The sequence below is a fragment of the Trichechus manatus genome, unplaced genomic scaffold (assembly GCF_000243295.1).
Source record: "Trichechus manatus latirostris isolate Lorelei unplaced genomic scaffold, TriManLat1.0 scaffold00031, whole genome shotgun sequence".
Classification (NCBI taxonomy): domain Eukaryota; kingdom Metazoa; phylum Chordata; class Mammalia; order Sirenia; family Trichechidae; genus Trichechus; species Trichechus manatus.
Window position 1 is genome coordinate 13,791,345 of NW_004443967.1, and position 11,816 is coordinate 13,803,160.

The following is an 11,816-nucleotide window of genomic DNA, read 5'->3' on the forward strand; positions in this document are numbered from 1 at the left end:
CCCTGTCTTTGCACACACTGTGGCCCTGCCTGTCACTCTCCTGTCACCCTGTCTTTGCACACACTGTGGCCCTGCCTGTCACTCTCCTGTCACCCCCGTCTTTGCACACACTATGACCCTGCCTGTCACTCTCCTGTCACCCTGCCTTTGCACACACTGTGGCCCTGCCTGGAACACACTCTGGCCTTTCCTCTCCCGGCAGACTCCTACCTGTACATCAAGGTTCAGCCCAAGCACCTCTTGATGAGGAAGCCCTTGCCCTGGGCTCGCACAGGGCTCTCTCGCCTCTCGGGGTCCTTGGGATATTGTGTAGGCACCACAGGAGTGATGCCCCCACGGCCCAGTGAGCCCCTCCAGCGAGGGTCATCGTAGGGCCAGTGGCCTCTCACCTGCGTGCAGATGGTGCTCAGTAAATGGGCTGGAGGGATGCATGAAAAGACCTTCAGAAAGGGCCCAGAGTCTGCCTCTTCCCTGTGTCCCCTCAGGCTTGTCCCAGTGCCCTGCATACAGTAGGTGCTCAATAAACAGGGACCGAAACTGACTTTCAAAGTCCCCATCAGCCTGGACTGCATTTTCCTCCAACGCGACCTCTTGGGCTCAGACTCAGGGGCCTCCCCCGATATGCCTGAGGTCCTCCCAGGCCAGGGTCACACCATCGGAGGAAGAAGATGTGGCTATTACCTTGAGACCAGGCAAGCTCTTCTGTCCCCCGAATGGGGCGCCAGGGCGGGGGCAGCTCACAACGTGCAGAGACCGTCTGCCGGCTGGCACAGCACTCCCAGTTCTACGGCGGGTCTCATTCTCCAAGAGGAAAACTGGAGCCAAACCAATTAATGTTTTAAACACCTGAGAGCTCCAGATGAAGTGAGGTTTGCCAGGCGTATCTAAAGGCTGACAGAAACAGGAGCTTTACAGGGAAGCTCCATCTCACGCGTGTGTTGACCTGCATCTCTCCTGCCCACTCCTGCATGTTTCATGAGTTTACCTCACCTCAGTTCACGGTGGGCTAATTCCACTCTTAGCTCCCTCTTGGGAAGGAAAAAAAGAAATAAAACTTATGAGGTGAAATAAAAATAGATTGACAATGAAAATCAATATACAATATGTTCTTTTTCAAATGAAACCTCCCCAGTTACCAGTGACGTAAATAAAATCCCTCTCATCCTTCAGGGCTCAACTTAAATGTCACCTGTTCACATAGCCCTTTCCAGAAAATTCTATCCCAAGGAGGACTTCCCCTTCTTCCCTGATTTCCCGGCTCTGCGTCCTGGTCTTTTTCTTCACGGCACCACCTCTTTACCTCTGTAATTATTTTCTGACTGCTCTGATGCTTGACTGTAAGAGATGGGCTGGTACCACGGCTAAGAGAGTCAGATGCCTGCATTCAGAATCTGGCTCCATCGCTCAGCAGCTGAGTCCTCAGGCAGGTCACCGCACCCCCCCTTGCGTCAGTGCTCTCATCTGGGAAATGGGGACAATATGAGTTCCCACCTCACAGACTTGTGGTGAGTCCATGAGTTAACGCCTGTAAAGTGTTGAGAACAGAGCCTGGCTATCGGAACGGTTTGATTGTTATTATCACCCCCACAGGGAGCACCATATCTGTTTTTTTCACTAAGGTATGACCCCACTCAGTGCTATACCTGGCCCGAGGAAAGTGCTCAATAAAGATTGGTACCAGGCTCTCCCAGATTTGGGCCTTCACCTGTGTTTCCATACTCACCCCCACTCCTTTGTCCATGCACCCCTTCTCCAGCCACTCTGAGGGCCTTCCTCTTCCTCATTCACTCAGAGCCTCCTCCCTTCCTCTCTGTGCCACCAACCCAGCCCTCCTTCTGGTTCAAGTGTCACTTCCTCCCCATTCCCATGCCCTCGTTGACCTCCTGCCCCAGCCCCCCACCCTGAGCACCCAGACACTTCATTGCTTCTCTCACCTACTGAGGAATAAACCCCCTTTGCACTGTGAGGCTGGAGTCCCTAAGGGCAGAGGCCCAAGACTCGCCCTGTGACCACACACGTGGGGCCAGGCAGCTGGCAGGTGTGCAGTGAAATGACCCAACGACGAGGTCTTTGCAACGACTTGTCTTGTTAGGTACCATCGAGTCAACTGCGACTTTTAGCGATCCCATGTGACAGAGCAGAGCTGCTCCACAGGAAAGGCTGGACTCACTTGCTTTGGACACATCATCAAGAGGGACTGATCACTGGAGAAAGACATCGTGTTTGGTAAAGCGAGGGCCAGTTAAGGCAAGCGAAACCCTCCGTGAGACAGACTGACACAATGACCGTAAACATACCGGAGGGCTCATACATACCAACAATCGTGAACGTGGTGTGGGACTGGGAACCGGTTCATTCTGTTGTCGTGAGACGGCCATGAGTTAGAGCTGATTGACAGCAAGTAACAGCAATGTCTATACCGCTCAGATGCGAGACGGGGTGAAGATGCTTTGCAAACTGGGAAACATGACACAAATTGTAGCCGGACGCTGAGTCGAAGCGAGCTCATGCCTCCTGCTGCAACGGCCGCCTCCCCACCCCAGTAGCTGGAGCCTCCCTTCTTCCAGACAGCTACAGGATTTTGACGGAGTCGCCAGGTCGCCAAACATCCCTGCTATAAATCATGCCAGCCCCACTCAGCTGTCTCTGAGCCTTGGACATGTATGCAAGATAGCAGAGTAAAGCCGAAATTAAATCCAGAAGCTGCAATGCTTCAGAGAGATTAAACTGCAAAGTCCCCACCGCGGCATGCCAAACCAAAATAAATGCATAAATACTACACTTTGCTCCGCGTGCCCTGAATGTCCCCAAACTTGTCCCTGCCAGACCTGGGGACCTTCCAGAGCTAAGAAATCTATGTGGGAAACCTCATGCTGCCATTTCCTTGGGAGTCAGGCCATTCCCATGCATTTTCTGGAAGGAGATTGAGAAGCAGAGTTGCAAACCACCAAGGGCTGGGGCGATGGAAACCAGTTGTCTCAAATAGATTCTGCCTCATAGTGACCCCATGTATATCAGACTAGAACTGTCTCCATAGGGTTTCTGATGGCTAAATTTTCAGATGTAGATTGCCAGGCCTTTCTTTCGTGGTGCCTCTGGGGGGACTTAAACCACTGCCCGCCAACCTTTCAGTTAGCAGCCAAGCGAATTGCACCACCCATGGACTCTGGAACAATGGGAAGCAACTCCCAAACGGTGCTGAGGTGGGGAGACCGGGGAGGATGTCTGTACTGCCCCTCTATGGTGGCCTCCCTTGCAGAAATCAACCCTGTGCTCTTCTCCCGGGGACGTTTCCAGCTGCCCATCAGCTGCCATCTGGAGCTCACCTTGAGGGATTTAGGAGTTGCTGCGCTTGTACATGTACATTAGGCACAAGGAACTCCATGTGAGAGTCACCCGTGAGAAGCGTGGGGTCAGGTGTGCGTGTTCTAAGCAGTGTTTCCAGGAGGGCTCCCTCGCCGTGAAGTTTACAAGAGGCGGCCGCGTGTAGGGCTACCTGCTTCTGCTGCCACAACAGTTTGCTGGTGTGAGTGCCGTTCAGGCTGACACTGGAGAAGGCGGTTCAAATCACGACTATTTTTAGAGCCCTCCTAACGGAAAACTCTTCTCCTTTCAAACTACACAGCCTTCTGTAATTAGAAGAGACGATTATTCAAGTCAGACTGTGCTTTTTCTCAGATTTCTGGGCTTTATGCAATGTTATCGTGAAAATGCACTTGCCTGGTGCAGACAACGCCCAGGGCAAGCGGGCCCCAGGCCTCGGTGAACAGAGCACCTGCTGTGTCCTTACCCCTTACACAGCAAAGGAGGATGGCATCAGCCCCCCGGACCCCCACCCCCACCCCCAGACCCACCCTAAGCCTGCCAAAGATCACTTGCGGAGGTGGAGAGCCGTCCCTGGGTGCCCGCTCCTAGGGACTGGCTTTGGGTCCCCGAGAGCAGTGACATATTTGGAAGGCGACATTTTCAAAATGTTTCTTCCACTGCTCCCACCATAGAACCATGGAGTCCCTTCTCACAGGCTCATCTGTGCACTCATCAAATACCAGTCCTTGGCCTCGGATGGGGCACCCTGTGTCCATGGCAGGGAAGGGACATTGTCCCCACTCCATAGAGCTCAAGCCCCAGTGTGTGTGTGTGTGTGTGTGTGTGTGTGTGTGTGTGGTGAGGGTGGGGGGGCATGTCAAATAAATCAATACCTCAACAAAACGTATACAGCCTTGATAAATGCTTAAGAGGAAGGGAGGGAGGGAGGAAAGGAGAGAAAAAGGAAGTGGGGAGAGGAGGAAGAGAGGGAGGAAGAAATCAAGGAATGAATTCTTCAAGGAAGGAAGAAAGGGAGGGAGGGAGGAAAGGTGGAAGGGAGGGAGGAGAGCAGAGGGAAAGCCAGGGAGGAAGAAAGGAAGGAAGGAGGGAGGGAGGAAGGAAGGAAGGAGGGAGAGAGGGAGGGAGGGAAGGAAGGAGGGAGGGAGGGAGGAAGGAAGGAAGAAAAGAGAAGGGAGGGAGGGAGGGATGGAAAGAAGGAAGGAAAGAGGGAGGGAAGAAATAGGGTGCTGTGACAGAGAGAAAGGGAAGGGGCCCAGTTTGGGAGAAGGCCAGGTAGGGAAGCCCTTTCTGGGGAAGTCCCCACTGAGACCCCAAGGAGGAGAAGGAGCCAGCACAAGCTCATTTGAGGGAACAGCATCCAGATAGACATCAAAGGCCATGGCAAGTGAGAATCTGGAAGATGAGATGCAGCTAGGCCAGCTCAAGGGACAGAGAGTCCAGTGTGGCCCGGTCACTGAGTGCCACAGGAAGATCGGTACCGATAAAGTTGGGATGGCAGGTGGGCGCCAGGCCCAGCCAGGGTTGTAGGTCAGAATAAACAGTAAGGGAGTCCCTGGGTGGTGCAAACAGTTAATCGCTCGACTACTAAACTGAAAGGTTGGCAGTTCAAACCCACCCAGAGGTGCCTCAAAAGAAAGTCCTGGTGATCTACTTCTGAAACATCAGCCATTGAAAACACTCTGGAGCACAGTTCTACTCTGACACACATGGGTTCACCACGAGTCAGAATCAAGGAGACAGCAGTTGGTTTTGTCTGGGTTTTTTTTAATCAGGTTAGAATTTATTCTAAGTCCAACGGAAATTTACAGAAGAGTTTAAAGAAGGGATGGACACAACAGGGATCCTAGTTGGGAGGAGGACAGATCTGGGTGGAAAGTGAGGATGCAGGGAGAGGGTCTGGGGCCCTTGGCTGTCCAGGTAAGACACGGTGGTTTGGGCTGGGGCAGGAAAGAAGGCGCAGGGCACAGCCAGCTGTTAGGGGCAGGATCAGGAGGACTTGCTGGTGTGGCTGTAGGTGGGAAGGAAGGAGGGAAGGATGCTTCCCAGGCTAGGGGCTCAGCAGCAGACCTTCTGATGCAGAAAGAAGAGAAGGCGCTGTTGTTGTCGTTTGCGATCATTGTTGTCATTGTATTGTCGTGCTGTGTAATTGTGCTGTGTCGTGGTTGTATTGTGTGGTGTTGTGGTGGGTGGTATTGTTGTGTGTTGTGGTTATTGTGTTGTTGTTGTTTGCCACTGAGTTTATTCCGACTCATAGTGACCCCATGTGACAGAGTAGAACTGCCCCATAGCGTTTTCTAGGCTGTAATCTTTACGGGAGCAGATCGCCAGGTCTTTCTCCCTCGGAGCCTCTGGGTGGGTTTGAACTGCCAATTTTTCGGTTAGCAGCCAGCACTTAAACCTTTGCTCCCCCAGGGCACCTCCAAAAGGAAGTGAGAAGGTTCAGATTCCAAAGTTTGCAGCTTGGCCAGAGCTGAGCCGCATAGACCCCGGGCTACAGTGAAGGGCAGAAACCATCCTGCTCACAGATGGGCCAGACGGCCTGCTAATTTCTTCACCTGCTCCTTCACTCAGTCGGCCAACAGTGGCTGACCCGGCCCACCCAGGGGAAGGAGGAGGGTGTTAGCCTCAGCGAGCAGCCTAGTGGGAAGACAAGCACCCACGTGAAGACCACCATCGTCTGAGGTCCTGGCTACAGTGCGGGCTGTGTGGGGGTGATGGCTGAGGAGAGGGGCCACCTAATCTGTCTGCCTGGGCACCAGGGCTGCTGCACAGGGACCAGGCAACCGAGTCGAGTCTTCCAAAACAGTTGGAGTCGGGCAGAATCTGGCAACATTTTCAGAGCTGACTGAGGGTTTAAAACAGCAGTGAGGTTATTGGTGATAAAAAAGGCACCAGAGAGCTTTCTAGGGTGAAGGAAATGTTCCGTAACTTGATCTGGTGATGCTTACACACTTGTGAAGGAGTCTGGGTAGTGCAAGTGTTTTGCCCTTGGCTGCAACCTAAAGGTTGGCTTTTCGAACCTACCCAGGGGCTCTGCAGAAGAAAGGTCTGGCAATCCGCTTCCATAAAGATTACAGCCTAGAAAACCCAAGGAGCAGTTCTATTCTGTGACAGATGGGATCGCCATGAGTCGGAAGCCAACTTGTTGGCAGCTAATAACAACAATACACTTATTAAAACTCAGCTACCTCTACCATTAATATCAATTTCACTACATGTAAATTGTATCTTAATTTCAAAGACATATTTAAAACAGTAACCAAAAAAAGCAAGGAAGTTCATTTTTAACCCTTACTGAGTGTAACTGACATTTTATGATAACCTAACATATTGACGTTACCTTTTAAAAGGCAATGCTGTCATTTCGAAGCTGTAGTTTCCAGCTTTTGGCTGGGCTCAGGAACGTCCTGCCTTCTAACCTCAAGCAAGCTGGTCCCCGTACATGGTGACAGCAAAACCTTCACCCTAGAGCAGGGGCTGTGCATGGCATGTGTCCTCGGGGGCAGCTGCACTCCCTCCACCCTGAGGGTCTACACATCCATGCTCAAGGCTCCCACAGAGCATCGTGCCGGCCCACATCCCACCTGCCCACAGAGGTCTCTGGGCCTGGAGGTGTGACTGTCCTTGGCTGCTCCCCCACCTCCCCAATTCTAAGTGTCTATAAATTAAGATTGCAGTTCACACTAGGCTTAAAAAATTTTTTTAAGAACATTCTTTGCCTAAGTCCCAAATCTGTATTGAATAAAGTAATGAACTGGTGCCATCCCCAGAAGGGGAAGACAGCTGTATACTTAATGTTCTCCGTGGCTCTTTTTGTCATTTGTGCCATCAAGTCGATTCTGACTCCTAGTGACCCTATAGGACAGAACAGAGCTGCCCCATAGGGTTTCCAGGGCTGAAATCTTTACAGAAGCAGACTGCCACATCTTTCTCCCACGGAGCGGCTGGTGGGTTCAGACCACCAACCTTTTGGTTAGCAGCCGAGCGCTCACTCACCGCGCTAGTGGGTCTCCTTTCTACATGGTTGTGTATGACAAATTGACGCTTGTTTACCTGCCATTTGTAACCTTCCCCCAGCCCATCACTGGGCTCTAAGTGCCTTTGTTCAGGCTACTTGTGTCCAACAATGCTTCATTGCTGGGCTATTCAAAGCTTCCAGAATATTCCTCTTTCCATTGCACGGTTTAAATCTTTGCTGACACATCCCCAAATCCAGAGGTTGACAGTCAGCCTCTGATGTCTACAGTATGACTCAAGTGGAAAGCGAGTAAGAGCTCCCTGAGGAAAATCTTTCAACAAGTCATTCAGGTTTCATTTACAACAAGCCTAAGAAGGCAAGGCAGGCGTGGATAACTAGAGCCTTGCTTCTCTCCTCATCTTGTTCTTTGAAAGCAGAGACCACGGAGGAGATGATTTATCCCCCCTGCCTCTGTCCAAGGATGGTGCCAGGCATGTGGTCATCCATGAGGATCACTCATGAGGGCCACGGGCAGTACCCTGATCACAGTCTCAACCACACCAAGCATTCCGCCCCTCCATGCTGATGGCTTTGAGCTTTCCACATGGAAGTGAAGACTCCACCAAGAGATGTGTCCCTTGCTTCGGCACCTCAGGCCTGCTGGGTCCCGGAGACCTCCCTGGCATGAGTGGGCTCGGCCCCAGGCCTCTCCTGAGTCATACGGCCAGTGCAAAGACTTGGTCCACAGCTTCAGCCCCATTGGTGGGTAAGACCACCACAGTCCTGCTGCTGCAGATAGAGGCCGGGAACATCTGGGTGAGCCTTCCCCAGGCCAGCGCCACTGAGCCCAGGCCTGCCATGTTGGCCCAGTCTGCACAGCTGGACACCTGCCTCATTCATCCTCTTATCAACACCCACGTGTGCCCTGATTTGAACACCGGAGCACTGGGCCAGGGCCTGCACACTGGGCCAGGCTCTGCCGATCCTTTTCCCTCGGAAGGCTGGGAATCGATTCTTGGCATCCATGGCCTTAGATGGAGGCCAACGCCACGACCTCTACCCCGACAGAGTCCTTTGATGCCATGTCAGCATCAGTTAAGGCTAACTTTACTCCTCCACACATAGGTCCTGGAGGCTGCACCGCTGACCCCTGCCTCAGGGGCCAGGCCTACAGATGGGAGAGTCCCCCCAGCCCCTGTACCACCAGATCCCAGCTTCTCCGCCTCCCCACTTGCCCCAGGAGGCCTCAGCCAGCCTCCCAATTCTACTCACCGAGATAGAGATTCAATACCCAGTTCTGCTCAGAATAGTCCATTACTAACTACTTGTGGAAATGAGCTAAACAGACACAAGACACAGGTGTCAACAGAGTTGCTCATCCAACCACACACCTGAGTCACTGACTCACCACTGGCCATCTGCTCCCCTTGATATATCCTGGGAGTTTGGTGGCTCTTTCACTCACTAATTCATGCAAGCTTTTACTGAGCGCCTCTTATGTTCCAGGCACCCTGCTAGGTGCTAGGGACTCCTGCACAAAGAGCTCATGGTCCAATGGACAAGTTAATAGAAGTCTTCCATAGTGTGATATGCGGACACTCCGGGGCAAAGTAGCACCTAGAAAGGACTCCTATCCCAGTATGGGGGCATCAAGGAAGCTGCTCAGAGGAAGCAATGACAGAGATGAGAGCTGGACACAACTAACCAGAGAAAGAAGCAATGCGCAGGAAGAAGCTGTAGGCGGGAAGAAGCTGTAGGCGGGAAGAAGTTGTAGGCGGGAAGAAGTTGTAAGCGGGAAGAAGTTGTAGGCAGAGCTTAGAGCCCGTGGTTTTGCAAGGCTGGAGCAGAGAAGGGGCAGGACATGAGGCTGCAGAGATACAAGGGGAGCAAGCCAAGGCCACACGGGCCCTTCCCACGTCACCGTGAGGCAGAGGCACCCAGAACATCTGTGAGCCTCTGATGTTGTTGTTGTTATTGTATGCCGAAGAGTCAATTTCGATTCATAGCAACCCCATGTGACCCCACGTCACAGAGTAGAACAGCCCTATAGGGCTTTCTAGGCTGTACTCTTTATAGGAGCAGATCACTAAGTCTTTTCTCCTGAGGAGCTGCTGTGTGCGTTTGAACTGCCGACCTTTTGGTTAGCAGCCAAGCACTTAATCATTGTGCCACAGGGTTCGTGGGTCTCTAATAACAGGTGCTGTATATGGAGCACCTACAATGAGCAAGATACTCTACCTGCTCTGTCTCCGGTATCCCCCACAGCAACCCTGCAGTGCACAGCTGAGGAGCTGAAGCTTGTTACGTTTAGCTACTTTCTGCAGATCATAGGAGGTACAGCACCTGCAGACTGGTCCCTGAAAAGGGAGGGATCAGCTAGTGGCCAGAATGGGCCGGTGGCCAGGGTTTGTTCCAATCTCTGGCACCCTCTTGGGCACACACCTCCAGGCTGACCACCTTAGGAAGCACAGCCAGGGCTTGGGAGCAGGAGCCCCACCCCTCCACTGCCAACCACTCGTTCTGGTGGATGTCCAGTTTGGAGTTCCTGAAAGGCGGTTAACTCATCTTATGCTGGGCCCTCATGAATGATCCCCCTCTGCCACTTTGAGTCCCATGACCTATCATTTCATTAAAACAAAAATCCCTCCACCCAGTCAAGCACCCAGTTATTTTCGTCTCTCTGAAGCCAAATGACGGGTCAAGTGCTGTGCGGCTGCAGTTTTCCTTTGCCAGTTGGCTCTCCAGGGTCACGAAGAATCTGCCAGAGCGTGTCAGTTTGTCTCCGTCTGACGAGTCCACCCTAAGTTCTTGGCTGGGCAGGAAACACCTGGTCTGCTGGAAGAGTGCTTGAACATAATGATGATGGAGATGGGTCCCCAGGCTCCGCTCAGAGCCATGAAGAGCTCTAAACCTGCGCAGCTCTCCCTCTGGTTGGCTTCTGGGCTCTCTGCCTTGATTTGATTAATGAGAATGGAGTTTGGCAGAGGCATTCTTGGAAGATTCTGGATTGGTTGTGTGTATACATAAAATAAAAGGCACGCTGTGGGTATTTTTAGCCGAGCAAAACTGATAGCTATGTTTATTAAGAAAGGAGCAATCAAACCTCGGCTGTTTTAAATTATGTGCAGATATGCCAGAGAAGCGTTGCTTTGTCTAAACGCGGAATCTCAGGATAAACAGAGGGAGAAAAAAAAAACCTTTGTACTCCAAGTAGCGTTCGGCCAGTGACAAGACCGGAACACACTGTCCCCCAGTCATTATTCTTTTTCTAATAATTGTTTGGGTCACACTGGCTTGGTAAAAGCGCTGGGATTACTGCCTCATAAATGTGTTTACCTGTGTAGGTGGGTATGTGCGTACATATAAATGAATATATACGTGTACTTGTCACCTTATTCCCACAAAGGGAATTAAAGGTGCCTAACAAAGCTATCCATAATAAAAGAAAAAAAAGAAAAAGAAAGCCAGATGAGGAAATCGGGACAAGTGAGATAGAAAATGAGGACTAAAAATAGAGGGAAGAACGCAGAGGGGAAGAAAGAGTGGGTGTGAGGGCAGGAAAGAAGGAAAGAGGGGGAAGCGAGGGGAGGAGGAGAGCAAGAGAAAGAAGGGGAAGTGGTGAACAAAATCTTCTGTTTCCATGGTGACCAGCAGCTGCAGGTCCACAGACAGAAAGCCCCAGAAAGATGCTGAGGCCTGACTGTGACCAGATAGAGTGGGCATCCTTGCAAGTGAACGCCAGCTGAGGAGGCAACACTGTCCCATTTTCTGGAAACGGGAAGCTGGCTTCAGCCCAAGCCCTGCATAACGGCCTGACCCTGGGCCACACCTGGCTGGCTCTGCAGAGCATGGAATCGGGCAGGGCCAATAGCATCTTCTCTCCTGGGGGATTGGAGTTGAACCTGAGGGACAGGAGGAATGTCTCTTTTGGGGGTTGACCTGTAGCGTGGAAGAGTGCAAGCTGAGAAGTGTTCTAATCTGCACTGTGGACCGAGAAGCAGGGAAAGTGAGCTTGGTCAACTTGAAGGTCAAAACAGCTCCCGCCAAGGTCGTTACTACACTCCGTGTCTTAGTCAATCTCTCAGGAGCATCGGCTACAGTGGACGGTGGTCTCCTTCCCAAACACTCTCTTGTCTTGGATTCTGGAATGCCAGATTTCTTTGGCTTTCCTCCCAGCTCCCTGAGCCGGGTTCCTCTGCCTCCTTTTTACGGGGACTAGATTTTCATGTCCTTTAGAGCTGGGTCTCGGCCCCTCTGCTCTTCTGGCCCTCCTCACTCTCTCTCTAGGAGGGCCCTTCTATCCCCAGGGTCTAATATCATACGGGCTGTTAAGCCCAGGTAAACGCCAGCCTTGACAGCTCCCAAGAGCTCCAGGTCTGTGTGTTCAGGCTGTAAGTCCCCTGGTAGACCCCAGGCCCAGGTGACCCCAGCCCCAGGTAGAGCCCAGCCCCAGGTAACCCCAGCCCTGACAGCTCCCCTGAGCTCCAGGTCTGTGTGTTCAGGCTGGAAGTCCCCAGGTAGACCCCAACCC

General features: G+C 52.2%; 1 protein-coding gene across 1 annotated transcript in view; it reads right to left on the reverse strand.

The window, feature by feature from the left end:
- Positions 1–8,145, reverse strand: part of CPXM2 (carboxypeptidase X, M14 family member 2) — a 136,169-nt gene extending 128,024 nt beyond the window's left edge. The window contains exons 1-2 of the mRNA XM_023729881.1: positions 8,008–8,145; positions 238–389 (exon numbers count right to left, since the gene is read on the reverse strand). Of these exons, the coding sequence (XP_023585649.1) occupies positions 238–389; positions 8,008–8,145 (290 nt within the window). The remainder of the gene's footprint in view (positions 1–237; positions 390–8,007) is intronic.
- Positions 8,146–11,816: the final 3,671 nt, after the last annotated feature.